The sequence below is a fragment of the Anolis carolinensis genome, chromosome 1, assembly GCF_035594765.1.
Source record: "Anolis carolinensis isolate JA03-04 chromosome 1, rAnoCar3.1.pri, whole genome shotgun sequence".
NCBI classification, from domain to species: Eukaryota; Metazoa; Chordata; class Lepidosauria; order Squamata; family Dactyloidae; genus Anolis; species Anolis carolinensis.
Genome location: NC_085841.1, coordinates 191,341,974 through 191,361,036, shown reverse-complemented (window position 1 = coordinate 191,361,036; position 19,063 = coordinate 191,341,974). Strand labels below are relative to the sequence as shown.

The 19,063-nt window shown below is 38.0% G+C and overlaps 1 protein-coding gene across 9 annotated transcripts in view; it reads right to left on the bottom strand.

The window, feature by feature from the left end:
• Positions 1–1,378: 1,378 nt before the first annotated feature.
• The window catches only part of osbpl6 (oxysterol binding protein like 6), a 139,163-nt gene continuing 121,478 nt past the window's right edge, over positions 1,379–19,063 (bottom strand). For 7 of the 9 annotated variants that reach the window (XM_008118209.3, XM_008118214.3, XM_062969130.1 and 4 more), the window contains 5 exons: positions 18,247–18,391; positions 16,043–16,187; positions 13,709–13,835; positions 12,714–12,836; positions 1,379–8,920 (listed from right to left, as the gene is read on the bottom strand). In XM_008118209.3, coding sequence (XP_008116416.1) covers positions 8,812–8,920; positions 12,714–12,836; positions 13,709–13,835; positions 16,043–16,187; positions 18,247–18,391 — 649 coding nt within the window. In that variant the 3' untranslated portion in view covers positions 1,379–8,811. The remainder of the gene's footprint in view (positions 8,921–12,713; positions 12,837–13,708; positions 13,836–16,042; positions 16,188–18,246; positions 18,392–19,063) is intronic. The other 2 variants (XM_003225691.4, XR_010002346.1) reach the window with 2 other exon arrangements.

Below are 19,063 nucleotides of genomic sequence, written 5' to 3'. Positions count from 1 at the left end.
TTGCAGTAATTCATTTTCAAGTTGCGTTTTGTATATACATTGATCATTTCATAAATTCATGTTACAGCAAAACAATGCAAGTAGGGCCATCTTTTTTGGGAGAAATGTCATTGCTCCATAGCACTGTGGTGCACATATACATATGCAGACTGAGATTCTGAATCACTTAAGTGCAGTGTAAATATTCCCCATTAAGCAGCCTCTGTGCCAAATACCAATGTAGGGTAGTATATGTGGGTTAATGCGCATGGCTGACAAACTTTGGGCAGTTGTAGTGCACAAAGGCAACATGGAATCACATACTACTGTGCACACTTATGTATTAAAAGTACATGTATGACTCCACTTTCATCATTAGCTGGTTGCGACCAGTGCACATTTTCCAAAAACATCTCTTCACATGTAGGACTCAACTTTAACCTATGTATGCTATGAACACAATGCCAGTGCATGTTTCCCATTCTGCAGTGTTGTGTGGGAAGCCTACATCCAAGTTCTTGGGAAAGCACCACGGGAATGTTCATAATTCATTGTGGTAATCACAAGATAACATTTATATATATTTGTTAGGCTTGGCAAATGTCATGTTGCAATTTTGGCGTTAAACCATTGAGCTGAAGTGGTCATAGAAGTCTAGGCAGCTTTCTACAGTAATTTGGCATAGTCCTCTTTTCCTGCGGACGAATGAGCCGCTCAGATCGACTCTAGTTTCCAAGTCCAAGTCAATGGGAAATGTGGTGGGCCTAATGTACCCCAATGGATTTGCAGCAGCTTGGAAGTCCCAAATGTGTCAAATTCCAGATCCATGTGCAGAAACACCCAAGGAATCTGAAATCAATGCAAAAAACCATAGCTCCATCCCTCCCCGTGTGACATGTTGCAATGATCACTTATGTTGACCACTGTATGAGCAATCACTTACACAGATAAATCCAATAGTAATAACATCAGGACCAGTTTTTTTGTGAGAGGGAAGAATTCCCATCATTGGATACTAGCATTTTTCTCCAACTCATTGTCATGAGCATCTGTATGGGAGTATTGAAAGTCTGGATCCAAGCCAGTATTGCTATTTTAAGCAGCTCACTGCTCTGTGTATCTATCTACATGCTGACTAGAAAGCTTTGGGATCAAATCACATCTGACCTGACGCAGCAGAAAATACACATCACACAGAACAATGTGTTTGGAATGAAGAGATCAGGATAGAAATCTCTCCATGGCTATTGTCACTGTCCTTTCTCATTTGTCTTTTTTAGGACTGAAAGAGGGCACTGTGATATCCTTTCAAGGCAGGCTAGGACAGGAAATACAATCAAGAAAACCAGTAAAGTGAATCAAAACACTTCCCGCAAAAAATCAACGTGACTTTACAAAGTAATTGCTGTGAATTTATTGAGGCCCATTTTCTTACAAGTGGAACATTCCTCTGTACAACATTCATTTGAAGAGGCACAGTTTTCCTGCTTTTTTTGGTAGCACAACGTACCAGACAATCCAAATAAGTGATACACGCATATTGAACAGAACCATGTGTTACCAAAGCAGCGGATTTATTTGCTGCTAGAACAGCTCCCACTGACAAAGAGGGGAAAGCGGGACACTTTTGCAAGTGAGCAATGGCTTGTTTCTTTGGCAGTGGAACCAGTGGAAATGATGTTTCAGATTCACACACAATCTCTTTGGCTCTGAAAATCACCTTTTTTTCAATTGCTGCCATAGGATACAATCCAGGAAGCTGTGGTTAGATTTTACAGGGCTTGCTAAACATAGGGAACTGAACGTTTACTGAATTCTGTCTAGGGTTTGATGAGATTGTAAAGACAATTCAGTTTCAATATGGTTCTTTCAGCACACGTTTTCCGAAATGAGTAAAACAGGACACTGCAAAATACAGTGTATCATTTGACAATGATGGTTTTCCTCTTAGATCAAACAGAATTTCAAACCAAGCTCAGCTGTTATCTTTAAGGCATAATATGTATACCTTTCTTCACATTAATTTACTGGCAAACAAACAAATCAACAAAAGGTTGTTTTGCATTAAAGCAATTGGGTGGTTAATTTGTGTAGGAAATGGGAACTGCTAAACAAAGGACAGGATACACATAAGGAAACAGACAAACATAATTTCTTTTTAATAACAGTTGGTTTTGCTCAGACTCCCACAGATAACTGAATTGTTCCAGTTTCCAAACTGGCACCATTTTGAGAAACACCCTAATGGCAGAAAGGAAATCGATTAACCCAAACATGTGGATTGGTAGCCAGAGTCTGGTCTTCATTCACCCAGTACATATATGCAACAGCAAGGAAACTTTTTTGCATCCACAACCACAAATCTGCAATTACTTAACCTCAAATATTTGGGGGCCACACAGGATTCAGATGTTTTATTTTGGACTGGATAATTGTTGCAGATCTTTAGAAAAAGTATTTGTGGAAATAATATTTTGCTTCAGCACACCAGGCCAAAACTATGGTTACGACTGCAAGCCAAGCATGTAGAAGTACGAGAGACTTGGAGGCTTTCTGCATGCTGTAAAGCCCAGTTTTAGAGATCCTGTCAATTTCGACAAATATTGTAACCTTTTCCAAGGCTGAACTCCTGCCTCTCCTCAATTCTGCAGAGAATAACTGTTTCCCAAATCTGCCAATGAATTTTACTGGACTTGAAGAAGAGAGGGACGAAATCTACTTCAAAAAAAGTAAATGTGTATATAACTGAGGTCAGTAAAAGGGACCTGATTGGAGCATTGTTAGATACAGCGCCTTTCAGCGAATAAGCAGCATTATAACAAAGAAGCAAATCATACAAACTAGGTCTTCTTGAGCTTTTGCTGAAACTTGAAGGAGAGGGAACAGGCTCAGAGCAGAGAAGAGTGCAATTTTCCAATCTGGAAATTTAATAAAGAAAAGTCTCCATCATATGAGATCAGTCATTTGCAGAAATACACGGTAGTTGGATTTCTGCCTGATAGGATGCATATTGTTCCCTTAAAGTGAATTCTGTCGATTTCAGTTTTAAATGTAATTTTACCAGAAATATTTTGGTAACTGATGTATATTCTGCTTCTATTTATTTCTGTTTTAAAAAACATTCATTTTGAAGGGTATATCTGAAAACCTTTAGAAATTAAAAAACAGAAATAAAAGAAATATCTGATTGGGAGGCCAAATTTACATGTCACCTCTGCAGATGCTACAAACGTACAGTCCCAGAGCTTGCTACCATCTTGCAATGGTAAAATATAAAAGCATATAAAAAATCCCTTGTTAGTGCTCAGGTTGCAGCATCAGCATTCCCAGTGCGGATGGGGCATTGCTGTGAGAAACACGCAAACACTTCGGCATCCGGTGCTTCTCAAAAGGCATCCAATGCAAAAAAAGGATACATTTTATTGGCAGCAGCCACGCTAATGACACCATGAGTTCATTCACACTATACAAGTGGAGTGCTAAGGGACCAACTAAACTGCCATTGTTCTATCCAATTGAAACTTGGGAATTTATGTTTAGAGAAGTGTATTTAGAATCCTCTGCCAATGAGCTCACCAAATTACAAAACCCGGAATTCCATGGGATGTTGCCGTGGCAGTTAAAGTGGAATCATACCATTATAGTTGAGTCGTTTCAAAGCAAGTTCAGGGATCTAGATTTTGGATGGCGCGCTTAGCCACAGAGCTCCATTGTGGAATCATAGTGCTATAAATGCATAGTGTGAAAGATCCACTTGTGTAAACTGATCCAGATAAAATCCACAGCAAATGATGTGCAACTACCTTGCCCCATTGAAATCCATAAGCCCCCAGCATGGTTAATTCGTTCCTCTTGCATAAATATTATATACATTGTCTAGGCTTAATTTAGCATGTTAAAAAGCAGAAGATTCAGCGACATGCTGTAGTGAACAAAAACAACTCAGAGAAGCTAAGGCAGAGCTTTCCAAACTCTGTGTTGTGACATGTTAGTGTGTCAGCTGCAGTGTGCAGATGTGTCACACGAACATAACAAAAGACTTCTGGGTCTATGTGAAATAAGCAATAAATCTTTAGTAAAGGTAAAGGTTTCCCCTGATGTTAAGTCCAGTCATGTCCGACTTGGGGTTGGTGCTCATCTGCATTTCTAAGCCGAAGAGCCGGTGTTGTCTGTAGACAACTCCAAGGTCATGTGGCCGGCATGTCTGCATGGAACAGCGTTACCTTCCCGCCGAAGCGGTACCTATTGATCTACTCACATTTGCATATTTTCGAACTGCTAGGTTGGCAGAAGCTGGAGTTAACAGCGGGAGCTCACTCTGCTCCCCGGATTTGAACCTGGGACCTTTTGGTCTGCAAGTTCAGCAGCTCAGCGCTTTAACACACTAAGCCACTGGAGGCTCCAACAAATCTTTAAAAACATATAAATGAAAGGTGCTCATGAGATACATTGTTTCCTCATATATATTATTACAATTTCTGCATGTGTCTGTATCTCTTATAAGATGTCAGTTGATAGTAAAACTGAATTACTGTGTTGCAAAATGATGCATGTCCAAAAATTTTGTCACCAACATGAAATGTTTGGAAAGCTCTGAGCGAAGGATTAGCAGCTTTTTGTCGGAGCAGCAGCCCAGTCTCTGGTATCTCCTAGCAAACTACTTTTTTGAAATTGAGAGGTATTGCAGAAACCATCTATGATGGAGTTATTCATAAGACCCCAAGTGTCCCAAGTACAGAGGAGGGAAATAGCCTAGCCTAGCTCATGCTTGTTGCATGAACCTCAAGCACCTTTTTACAGCCCACCCATAAACCATAGTGTATCTGCCAGAAATGGCTGGAAAATCCCAGTGAAGCAGAGTTAGATGTTAATACAGAAAGTAAATAAATGATCACTTCTGAGGTTAAGGGGAAAGATCCAGAAAGGGGGTAGGTGTAAATAATTTCAAGACTGATTCTAAATTGAAAACTAAATGGTAGTTCTCCTGTCCCAGTTCTATCAAGACTAACTGACTGGATGTATTTGCAAGTGATGATCACAGCAATATAATTCCAGGATCAACCACATGCACATCCGCAATATAAGTATCCTGTATGTATGCAAACACACTCATTGCACTTCTGCTCAGCCTGGGTACACAAATGTATTACCTTTGCACAGAAATCATCTATTCAGTTGGAGTCATGAAGCACATACAACTAAAGATGACATCTCCTTCCTGCCCTATTATTATTATTATTATTATTATTATTATTATTATTATTATTATTATTATTATTATTATTATTATTGCCACACTTTATCTCTCCTGAAGGAGACTTAAAGCAGAATTTTCTGTATAGGATTCCCATCTTTGAGCATGCATTCCTTTGGGAGCTGCCTTTTCTCTACACTGCAGATGATATTAAAAAGCATGTTCAATAAGAATGAACTCTCTCAGAAAGAAATAATGATATGGGGATGACCTGTGCTATAACAGGTGTGAAGACGATGAACACTGTACACGTGTGTGTGTGTCACCCTTGCATAGAGGCCATGGTAATCTTTTCTCTGTCCTTCCAATTTTAGTCTACAGCAGTGGTTCCAAACCTTTTTTTTGACCGGGAACCACTTTGACCAGGGACCACTATCCAACATTAGTACCAAAAGGGTTACGAATCAGTTTTTGGTCAACTTTAGATTCAGTTTGGTTATTTGGGGTGCTGATTCAGAAAATTGCATTGGATAGATCACATCAGCTCTAGTTTCTGTTACAAAACATATGCCATCCAGTAATCGCCATATGCTCGCCCACAGAAAACCATATTTAATCATCTAGAGCTGATGTGATCTATCCAATGCAATGGTCAGCTCTGCAGAAAGGAGTGGAAAGAAAATAAAATAAAGAGAAGGAGGTTTGCAGACCGGATTTTCGTTCTCATGGCCCGCTGCTGGGCTGCAGCCCACAGGTTAAGAACCACTGGTATACAGGCTGTCAAAAGGAGATGTATAAAAATATTTAAAGAATCGCAATATCACATTTAGAAAAAGTGAAACTCCTTGATACATGCCACATTATATGTGATGCTTCACATATTTTTAGATTCTTGAACAGAATGCCAATCACGGATGGGCCAAAATGCAGTCCATAACACCCAATAGCCTATGAAACTGGGCTTAAATAATCGGGCCCAGTATTCTCTCTTATAGAGAAGTGGGCAACTAGAGAAGGTTGGAGACTACACTAGCTCACCGGGAAACCTTGGAGGGATGTACTCCCGACCACTTATTCCTATTAAAAGATTGCTCCTAAATGCCCTCTTCTATTACCCAATAATTTAGTGAACATCAACCAATTAGTGTCCTTTTCACAACAGTCATTTTCTGTTGCAAGTTTGCAGAACTGTTCCTCCACCATCCACCATGCCCCAAGATTTCCCCAAGAAGAAAAAGTCATTTCTGCTTCCAAAGCAGATAACTGATCTGGGAACATTTGTTTCTGCCCTCCGGTTTGCTTTATCTGTTGACATTTCATTCTCTTTAGACAAGCAAACCTACTATTTTTATATTGCATTGTTTATAGTGTTGTTAACCGCCTTAGGTATTTTTTTTTTAGAGAGAGATAAAGTGGGACATTAATAAAAATAATAGACATCTTGAATGTATTCGGATAATAGAAAGGGAGGACTGAAATCAGCAAATGCACAAAACATGAAATACTGCAACTTTAGATATTGGAGATACTGATAGAGCTAAAGAGTTGAATTAGTCCCATGCTATGCCCCTAAAAATTTTTTTTTACATTCACACCTTTAGCCCCAACAATTTGAAAATCTCTCTTTAGGAAATGAAAAGTTGAAATGTTAGTGGATTTTTTGCTAAAATGGATTTGGAAAGCTGATATTCTTCAATGCTCTTTGAGTGCTTTAAGGTGAGAAGGTGCTTCCTGGTGCCATCATTCAAAAGGTACTGCAAAATCTTTGTATTTCTTCCACACTATGGTTAAAAGGGGGTCAGAAACAATATTTTGTGGGGGGAAATACAAACAAGAGACTAGGTTGCATGGAGGCCCCATAAAATGTGTGAAAGGTAGAATAACAGCTTTGTCTGGAAGCATCCTCAGATACCTTCAAACCTCAGTCAAACCCCTAAGATCCTGAGCAACAAAAGGAAGCTCAGAGAAATTGTGGCTCCGTTGTGTAATGCCACTATATCCCATGAGGCAGGAATAATGTAAGGGAAGAACCATAGTTCTTAAATGGCCTGTTCCTTAAGAAATACAAAACAGAAAAGGATGGGTTAGTGGGAGGGGAAAGTACCAAATAGCATATATAAGTAATTTACTTTTGGGAAACATAGTACAAACTAGCCATCTCTATGTGTCTATGGAAGCCCACCAATAATTTCTTCTTAGGAAGTACTATATAAAGGGTAAAATAAAGTATGTATAGACTTATGTGCCATGTACATATATAAATATTAATTATGAAATATATACAAGGACATCTTTTCTGTCATCAGTGCCCAAGAAATGGAATTAGAACCCAGTTAATAAACTGGGCATGAATTAAAGACAAGATTACATTAAAAAGCATTCAGATTTTTTCAAAAAATCTAATAATATTGACTAATAAAGCATACCAACTTCACTTTGAGAGAGGAGTCACCCAGCTCTTTCCACTTACGCATCAAAAATGTGCCACTCAGCAGCCATTTAGGTTTTGCTTCTTCATCCAAAAATATAATTGCTTTATGGAAACCGGTAAAATATAATTTTGCATAAAAACGTATCAGCAAGGTGTGACCAAGAACCTACTATGTGAGCCACACTGCCTTTCCCAGACTTGCAACTGAAGTATATCATGCTTATAACACAACATGAATGAACACACACACACTCAAATAATCCTAAGTCATCAGGACAATCCTTCACTTCCAAGTGAGAAGCCAGACACTTTTCTGACATCTTTTTTTGTGCTTGACCCTCATGCAATCTTCAAGGAATTCCAACTGTATTAAGACGTATGAGAGAATGAAACAAAGTGTGAAACCATGAGAAGTGATGGTAAGAGACGGGGTATTTTTCACAGCATTAGGCATTGAGAATGTGACCTCGGATTCATTTGTTACAAAATTAGCCAGCTTTTTTTTCCAGCATGACCAAGTCCCACGATGTTCAAACATATACCAATACATCACTTTTCTTCACCATCCGTTTAGGGTTTGCTCTCTTTCAGATAATACTTTTCCTTCAATATTTATAATATGAACCAAACCCTAGTGCTTTAAAAATTCTGACTGTTTAAGAATACATATGTTAAAATGACCATGTACAACTTCACATTGTGTTTTTTTAAGGCATGAAACATGGCATATGAATGGGAAGAGCTTCCAGAAAAAGCATGTCTTTTTCAACATGGCCAGTCCAAGCACATCACATGAGGAAACTAACCTGAAGCTGGAAATGAATAAGGAGTGTGATTCAAGATTCAGTAACTGCAGGTGTAGACATTCTAGACAAGTTTGTTAGAACAGAACTTGCTTTGTTTTGGAATTCCATGTCTATTTTAAGCACCAGATACTCTTCAAAGCATCTTTGGCTAACTCAGTACACGCTTCTCTTGTGCTGCTTTTTCCGTGTCTGAATCTTTAAGGGGTGTTTAATTTAATGACTGCTGCAGAAATGTTTAGGGTGTGGGATAATGCACTTTTGGAGGTCCATTATAAAGATGAATATAAAAGCAAATGAAAGGTTTCCTGCAGACCCACAAACCACCCTTAGCTATAAGAAACATGTGCATAGTTTTTCTTTTCTTTTAAAGAGTGATATGTTACTAGATCTACATTCTCAGTTTACCAGAGTTTGAGGGTTTCTATTTTACTAAAGCCAGGATCCTTTCGGAGTTCCCAATACGTGTCATTAGAAACCCAGGCTTCTCTTTGATTGGCATCGATAACTTTTCTGTAAACGTAAAAGAGAACAATTAGTATGAGGCAAAATACATGCAGAAATGCCTTTAAAAGGAATCAAACTATAACCCTGCTAAAATATTGGCTGGAAAACATTTTTTTTTCAAAAACAAAAAGGTCTTACTTATCACTTAGGGCCCTTCTACACTGCCATATAATCCAGAATATCAAGGCAGGTAATCCAGATTTCTGCTTTGAGATGGATTATATGAATCTACACTGCCATATAGTCCAGTTCAAAGCAGATAATCTGGATTGATACAGTTGTGTAGAAGGGGCCTTAGTGGTAAGGAAAAAAGGACTAGAGACTAGACCAGTGGTTCTCAACCTTCCTAATGTTGCAACCTCTTGATACAGTTCCTCATGTTGTGGTGACCCCCAACCATAACATTATTTTCGTTGCTACTTCATAACTGTAATTTTACTACTGTTATGGATCATAATGTAAATATCTGATATGCAGGATGTATTTTCATTCACTGGATCACATTTGGCACAAATACCTGATACACCCAAATTTGAATACTGGTGGGGTTGTGGGAGTGGGTGAGATTGATTTTATCATTTGGGAGTTATAATTGCAGGGATTCATAGTTAACCTACAATCAAAGAGCATTCTGAACTTCACCAATGATGGAATTGAACCAGACTTGGCACACAGAACTCCCGTGACCAACCTTCCTAATGTTGCAACCTCTTGATACAGTTCCTCATGTTGTGGTGACCCCCAACCATAACATTATTTTCGTTGCTACTTCATAACTGTAATTTTACTACTGTTATGGATCATAATGTAAATATCTGATATGCAGGATGTATTTTCATTCACTGGATCACATTTGGCACAAATACCTGATACACCCAAATTTGAATACTGGTGGGGTTGTGGGAGTGGGTGAGATTGATTTTATCATTTGGGAGTTATAATTGCAGGGATTCATAGTTAACCTACAATCAAAGAGCATTCTGAACTTCACCAATGATGGAATTGAACCAGACTTGGCACACAGAACTCCCGTGACCAACAGAAAATACTGGAAGGATTTGGTGGGCATTGATCTTGAGTTTGTGAGTTGTAGTTCACCTACATCCAGAGAGCACTGTGTACTCAAACAATGATGGATCTGGACCAAACTTAGTATGAATACTCAATATGCCCAATTGTGAACACTGGTGGAATTTGGGGGAAATAAACTTTGATATTTGGGAGTTTTCTGATGGTCCTTGGTGACCCCTCTGACACCCCTCTCACAATACCCCCCCCCTCAGGGATCCCGACCCCTAGGTTGAGAAACACTGAACTAGAATATTTTAGAGACTAGATTGAGGCTGTACAATATAAAACAACATTTTTGTTTTGTGGCGTAAACACAACCTCCCCAGCCTCGGCTTCTAGATCGATAAGATAAAGTTATCTTGATCTTTGTCATCACAATCAACATCATCATCATGCCTCTTTTCCAGTTTGGTACTCAAGGCATATTACAAGTGAATACTTATTTGTGAAGTTATTTCTTACGAACAGCAATACAATTGTGCAAGGCAGCTTTTGAATGCCCAAGGCACCAAACTGGATCCAAGTGTTCACGCTCTTTGTCTGAAGTTTTTTTTACATAGTATCACAACAAATTAAACATAAGCATAACTGATTCTAAGCATATGCATCATAATAACCCTTGGTCCAAAATGTTCTGAGGGACACCTCCCTTACCAAATACAGTAGAGTCTCACTTATCCAACACTTGCTTATCCAACGTTCTGGATTATCCAATGTATTTTTGTAGTCAATGTTTTCAATACATCATGATATTTTGGTGCTAAATTCGTAAATATAGTAACTACTGCATAGCATTACTGCGTGTTGAACTACTTTTTCTGTCAAATTTGTTGTATAACATGATGTTTTGGTGCTTAATTTGTAAAATCATAACATAATTTGATGTTAATCCCTCTTTATTATCCAACATATTTGCTTATCCAATGTTCTGCCAGCCTGTTTATGTTGGATAAGTGAGACTCTACTGTAAAATATTTATTTTGTATCTTCGTCTGTAATATTGTTTCCTTTCTGCAAAGCTCTCACTTTATGCAGTGAGATGTAATACATTTCATAATATCAGTAACTCTAAATGCTCATGTATAAGTCTAGAAACTTTAGTTAAAAAAAATCAGCCTATGTAACATAGGTTGACTTATCAACAGGTCAGTGTAAATACGGTACCTCAAAAGTATATTAATCTTTGGGAGAGAAAAGAGGCATACATCCATGCCTGAAAACATACTTCACTCCATCTAATGGCAATGAAAATATTACGGACCATATATGGAAGTGTACCTCATTATTGATTTTACTGCCATCTATGTTTATCTTTTTTTAATCATGAGAATATGATAACTAAAAAGTAGTAAGAGCAGCTTGGAAGTGCAGCGCTTTTCTTCGCATCCAGATGGTCCTGCTGTGTTCTACACTAGACATGGCATCTGTCATGAGAAACTAATTTCTGAAATTCCTAAATATAGGACTACTACTAGTACTGAGGATGCCCAAAACAAAGCCCTGTGGGAGCAACAGTCACAATGCTAACCCCTCCATTGGGAAAACAGCTTAGAAAGAAGACTAGTATTTACATAGAAATTAATCTTTAAAAAACCTGTGAGGGTAAGGAAATGACATTATAAGTGGGCAAGAGGGACTAAAAGAAGGATTTTTGCTGGAGTGGCTGGAGCGAATGACCAATAGGATTGTTAAAAATCCATGCAGCTGCCTTCCTTCTAAAGGATATGGCAGAGGAAGAAAAATAACATCACAGATGGGAATTTCTGGTAAGTTTTAAGTGTTTTTGTGTAACATAAATTTAAACACAGTTTTGAAATTAATCTACTTGTAAAAAATATTTCCCTTCTTATGTAAACATAATTACAAAGAAGTATTTCAACAACTTTGAGGTCAATGGGGAGAGCCTTTGTACACTCAGTATATTATTATTATTATTATTATTATTATTATTATTATTATTATTATTATTATTATTATTACTACTACTATTATTACTATTATTATTGTTGTATCTCGCCACCATCTCTCCGAAGGGACTCGGGGCGGCTTACATACTTAGTCAATCTGATGCAGAATTGCATAGCTGTATCTTCAACAAGCAAATTGCCATTCACTGAGTAATAGCTGCCCTTTTAATCCCTTTTTTCCTTCCGAAAAAAAGGGTGTATGACCATTATGTGAAGAAAAAATATGTGCAGAACTGGCTAGGTCTGGGGCTTTCCCACTCTTACTTCCAAGGAGGTAGGAGGGAGAAGGGAAAGTCGCAGACCCAGCCTCCTGAGTTATAAAGTTTTAAAAGGAAATGCAAATGGATGAAAAACACAGAGGCTATGCCCCATGCAATTAGGTCAAAACCTAAACTTTTAGGTCAAAACCTAAACTTTCAATGTTATCTAGCTGTAAAAAACAGATGGTCTTCTTTATAAATATTAGGTCTTCTCCTTCCTCCCTCCTCAGAAGTAGGACATAGCCAGCTTTAATGCAAGGATTAAGAGAGGAAAAGCAAGAAACCAGTTTCAGGACCCCAAAACTATTATGCGGTGGCGACTATTGCACAGTGAAATGTGCTATATTTTACATTGATCAATTTTATTAACTTAGATTAAATGAATGTTTTATTTCTTTCCCAATAACTTTCCTATTTCTACTACTAAGTGTAAGTAATCTGCTTAAATTTTTCTACTCTATTACTCAACTGTAGATTTATTTGTAGCAGGAATTTACATACTTAAAAAATCTTGGTACATGTTCCATATGGTTTTCTTCTAAGTAGCGCCTCCGGCTTCTTTGGAGTTCCTCTATTCTTTGTTTTTCTGTGGCCGCTGCTTCTAAATGCCCCTCTTCCAAAAATCTACAATGAAAGAATGTTATCATTTTTGTTGATGCCTACATTCATGCAGCAAAAGAACAAAAAATGCTAAAGAGATGCTAAATAGTCTTTAAAATTGCATATTCCTGACAATTCTGTGAGCAAGACTGACACCAAGCTAAAGCCATCTTAATTGATTAATACATGATTAGTTCATTATGGAGCCCCTGGTGGCACAGCGGGTTAAACAGCTGAGCTGCTGAGACTAAAAAGGTCGGTGGTTTGAATCCAGGAAGCAGGGTCAGCTCCCACTATTAGACCCAGTTTCTGCCAATTTAGCAGTTCGAAAACATGCAAATGTGAGTAGATCAATAGGTGGGAAGGTAAGAGCGCTCCATGCAGTCATGCACATGAGAGGTGTCTATGGACAACACCGACTATTCGGCTTAGAAATGGAGATAAGCACCAACCCCCAGAGTCGGACACAACTCGACTTAATGTCAGGGGAAAACCTTTACCTTTACTAGTTCCTTATTTGTAAATTAAGTCATCAACCAAATCAGAACAAGTGCATATGAGGAAACTCAACAATTCTGAAAAGAACTAGCATGATTTGATTGCTTTTGAAATAAGCAGCAACAGGTAAATACGAGAACCATTTTAAAAGACACATTCCATCATTTATGTGTGATAAATAAAGGTACCTGTTCTAAGATACCACCTGCTTTCTGCAGTGTTAGCAATTTAAAAAAATAATATTAAACTAGCTCTGCCTTTTGAATTTATCAAGACCCTTTTAGGAAATTCGTGCAATGAATCAATGCATCAAATGTGGCATCACTGAACATTAATACTCCTTTATAATCTCTCCTCTAAAGCAGCCACAGTCATTAGACAAGCAGTATGACTCTTGCCTTTGATCGGGCCGGAATCGTGCATCTGTTCTTGGAAGGAGGTCTTTCAATGCAGGATCTAACTCATTCAGCTCAATGGCAAACCTTGTAAAGCCATAGTAACGCTCATAGTTGGTTGGCATCGAGCCTACATTAATAGGTGAGATAAAGTTAGTAGTTAATCTTTGGGAGAGAAAAGGGAAATTCTGCATGCAAAAGAAAGTGCCAAATGGAAAATAACCACGTGTAGCTTGTCATAACATCTCTGGCAACTTGTGAGAGTGACACATATATTCATCGAACACCATGCAGGCACTGTCCAAGGAAGACCAACACTATTGTCTGTCATGGATCTAAAACAGCAGATGGAGAAAGATCTGATCTATTATATATCCTTGAGTAGCCACTGGAAATGATAAAGCAGCCACGTCATAGGAGATTGTAGATGTTATAGGCTAAAAAGCAATTTTTCCAAATTCTTCTTTACAAGTGGGTGAAAGGTGTAATCAATGCCTCCTTAGAACAAGGCAGAATTCCAGCTTGCCTAAAGGAGACAAGTGTGAGGCCAGTACAGGGATTCAGCCTGTGCTGGGTGGGGTTACAATCCCCTTGAAGACACAAATCCACAGTTCCTGGATTCTGTGTTAAATCTGTGTTAAAGATTCCTGTATTCTGTGTTAAATCTGGAGGCCCAGGTTTCTGCAGTGGCCATGAGTGCCTTTTCAAATTTGAAACTTGTGCACCAACTACAACTGTTCCTTGAGATGTCAGATCTGGCCACAGTGGTACATGCCTTAGTTACATCCTGTTTGGGTTACTATAAGGAGCTCTACATGGGGATACCTTTGAAGATTGTTTGAAAACTTCAACTGGTCCAAAAAGCTATGGCTACAAACCTCCAATACTATCTGTTCTGACTAGGAATTATTCTTCAGGATCTCTTTTCTGTCATAGCTACAATTTTCACCCTACATAATACTGAAAGCCTGTAGAATTCCCCACACTTTTTTTCAGGGATTGCTTAGTACAAGAAAATGCATAACTCTTCTACCAAATTCCCTCTACCACAGCCTGAGAAGATTACACCTGCTTCCTTAGATATGTACCATATGTCAATGTGTACCATTTTGTATGTTCCTATGTCCTGAAGATAACTATTTTTACAATGAGGCACTGTAGTCTGGAGAATGGAAGCCATCTAGTCTGATGTGAAGGAAGCATCTGAAAGGATAGATGTATGCACCCACTTTGCCAAGGAAAGCAGTGATAACATGACCACAAAATTTAGTGAGGCACCTCTTTCAATTCTATCCATAGTCTGATCATTGACAGAGAAGATTAGCTCAAGGGCATTGTCTCTGTTCTAAATATAGCCAAACCTATATAGAAAACAGAGCAGGTGAGGAAATAGGCCAATGTATAGACTCTAAATCAGGGGTCCTCAAACTTTGTAAGCAGAGGGCCAGTTTATGGTCCCTCAGACAGTTTGGAGGTGGGGGATATAATTTGAAAAAAAAATGAACTAATTCCTATGCACACTGTATACAGTGTTCCCTCACTTATCGCAGGGGTTAGGTTCCAGGTCCACCCGCAATAAGTGAAAATCCACAAAGTAGGGGCACTATATTTATTTTAATATTTATACATTATTTTAATAGTTATACGCTATTTTAAGTTTTTATCAAACAATCGTGTGTTGATAAATTGCCTCTTCCTCTCGTTGCCACTTGGGCTCCTTTTCTCTCCCTTTGCCTTCTCCTTCCTCCCTTCCTTAGGCTGTAAATTGTATTTTTTTAATGAATTATAATAGTCTTTTAGAGTTTATTGAAAAACCGCAAAACAGTGAATCCGCGAAAAGTGAACCACGAAGTAGTGAGGTAACACTGTATATCTTATTTAAAGTGTAAAGAACCTGAAAGAACAATACAATATTTAAAATGAAGACCAATTTTAACCAACATATCAGTATTTCAATGGGAAGTGTGGGCCTGCTTTTGGCTGATGAGATATTCAAGTTAATTAAGATTGTTGTTGTGTGGCTTCAAGTTGTTTCAGACCTAGGGTAACCCTAAGTCTAAAGTTTAGGGCAGGGGCTGGGTAAATGACCTTGGAGAGTTGCATCCAGCCTGTAGGCCTTGGGAACCTCTGCCCTAAACACATCCAAATTATGTCATGCCTCCGATGCCAAACTGATAATGCAAAAAAAAAAAAAAGACTATTGAGTATGAAGCAACTGAGAAAAGTCCCTCAAGAATGTCTAGAACCTCTCCAGTTTTGATACAGTGATAACACAAATTAAATCAAATCTAGTTATCTCCAGTAAACCTAGTCACTCAAACAATATATTGTTTTTACCTGGCCTCCATATACATTTTGCCGAAGGCCCAACGCCACAATATAGTCCTTCATGCCACTTTCCAAAGAGGCGATGCACCACCTTTCCTTCTTGATCCATGATGACACCATGAACTTCATTTACATTCGAATTCCAGTAATTTACCTGGAAACATATCAAAATACAAATTTCTAGGTCTCAATTATTGTCAGTGTTTCACTCTCCGCAAAGCTAGAGATTAGGAAACTGGGGGAATGTTTCATGGACGTGTGTGTAACATTCTTATTTTAGATCAATGTCTTCCCTTGCATAGCTACTTCACTGATATCAACCAATGCAGCCCTACTGAATTGCAAATTTATATCACGATCTTAAAGTTGTACAGCACTAATCAGCTGCTAGAAGGAGAAGAAAGTGGTAAACTGGGCCACAAATAAATAGTGCCACTCTTTTCATAGGCAGTCCCAAAAGAATTATAATTTAGTTCATTAAGCTGTATGTAATTGGGCTGCTGAGTCTAGTCTGAGTTGGCAATAGGAACCATAAATGCCCAGCTCTGAGCTATACTATCTTTGACAAAACAGAAAATCTGTGTATTGTGTTGTCGAAGGCTTTCATGGCCAGAATCACAGGGTTGTTGTGTGTTTTCCGGGCTGTATGGCCATGTTCCAGAAGTATTCTCTCCTGACGTTTTGCCGACATCAGGAGAGAATACTTCTGGAACATGGCCATACAGTCTGGAAAACACACAACAACCCTGATCTGTGTATTAATATCTTTTCCTGCATGCCTTCTAGATAAGAGCAGAATAATTATTTTACTCTTCTTTGTAAATTAAAGAGTTTGACGACATAGATTCAAATCTGTCCAAATGTTTGCTTTGGGTTGTATTGAGGGATGGGGAGGGACAGACAAGTTACATCTACTCTCCCTAAGTGTCTTCTTTTATTTTCTGCAGTCATGGATCACTATCAAGTGACATAAAAATCTTTAAATACATTTTGATCTCTGATCATAACTCCTGCCTGATTAAAGGAATTGGTTGGTTAAATGCATGACTTTCAGTCACTTAACTAATAAATCTTCAAGAAACAATAGCCATAGCTATCAAAAAGAGAAATAACAAACATTTAGAAAAGGAGGAAGAGTGAAGAAGTTTTGAAGACCCAAGACTGAAAGTGAAATTGTTCCAGCGGCCAGTCTTAAGATTATTTGACAGAACCTTCTTAATGGTTCATATTGCCGGCAGCCTCCACGGAGACTACATTTTTGAGTCAGCTGATACCCAAATAAATCTCTTTAAAAACAGCAAAGCTTAAAAGATCTCTTTGTTTTCTGTTCTTAAACAGGCTCTATCAGTAGTCATTTCAAAATTGTGGAATTGTTAGTGATCTATTTGTTCAATTTTTTTTCAAAGCAAGCAATGAATAATTTTAGCCATTTTCCTTTTGCTGAGAGAAGTTCTTTGAGAACCACTAATTCACAATTTGAAACTAATTCACAATTCAGGACTCCTGTGCAAAATCCACAAATTCATTGATTGTGCAGAAAACTTTTTTTCTTGAGCTAGAACCAGGTGGGTTTTTTTGGTATGGAAAGTCTTTTTTTTTTCATCGAAAAAAGAAAAGTTTTCTGCAGAGAAAATGCCAGTTCCTGTGCAAATCAGTTGCATATCAAACTTTGCACAGAATAATCTTTCAATTACATAGCTTTTCTCAAACAGAAAATATTTTTTGTGTATAAATATTTTTTTCTACATCGAAATATTATTTCCTTCACAGAAAATGCTATCCCCTGGGTAAAACAACCAAATGTGCATTTTATGAAGCATAAGTGCCAAACCGGATTGTCATTCATCCCAAATTCTTCTCTTAAGGGTCTATTAACTTTAGAAAAGCATCTTTTTCAATTATTTCTCAAATATTTTCAAATATTCTTACCATTCCTAAGAACTGCATGGGAGGCTTGCATATTTATGGCCTACGTAGGATTACATAGAAATATCAACCATATGATTATACTGTTTGCACCAGAAGCTAATGAACAGGGAAAAGATTGATTTCTCACATTAAAGCACTTGTTTTTACTATGAGAAAATCCATCAATCTCAGCCGGTTAATTAATTTGCTAGATATCTTATGTGCTCCAGAAGGGGCTGCATTTGAGCTCCCCATCGGATAAATAGCTATGTCACTAATCACAATGAGGATCATAAAAAAGCTACCTTCATAAAAGTGAGTTTACATATACAGACACCGCTCTTTGTGTTCCTGATGGTTATTTCCCCATAATGCTCTATCCATCTCCTTCCACTGAGGATGTTGTGTATACAAGTAGTGACTTTGTTCCATACATAGCAATCACCATACCTGGAAGGAATATTAAGTGGAACAGTTACGCTTCAACTGCAAATTAAACTACCTTTTCCATCCTGAAATTCAAGAACAAAAGAATACGATGGTCCCTGTGATTACTGTTTATTTATAACCCATGTTTCCACCACTGTTTCAGCCTGCAAAAATGACTTACAACGTTACCACAAATAGTATGATAAAACAACGCAGAGAGAAGAGCTGAATGCAACAGTAAGAACCGTAAACATTATCCCATTGGTTTCAAGAATCTGGAATGAATAAAAGGTTTAAACATAGATATGTGAATGGCTGGCATACATATGGGGGCATTCCATACTTTGGGTGCTAATGTTAAAAAGTCCCAACATCTGGTTTCCATTTATACTCTATATTTCTGAAGACAAGAAGCAGTTGCAGGTGGTCTAGCACAGAAATAAACTGCTTGAACAGTCCTTTAGATAACTTGGACCTCAATGATTTCGGGCCAGTTCCTACACACCCTAATTGGTATTTGATATGGATAAAATTTATTCCACTGAGGAAATGTAAAAAACCATGAAGCTCTTCAGAATATCCAGTTTGGATTGTAAACAACTGTGCTAAAGCTACCTTTTAACTGGACACCAGACAAGTTTTCCTGCTTTCATATATTCCATGATAACAAGTCTCACAATCCTATGAGGTTGG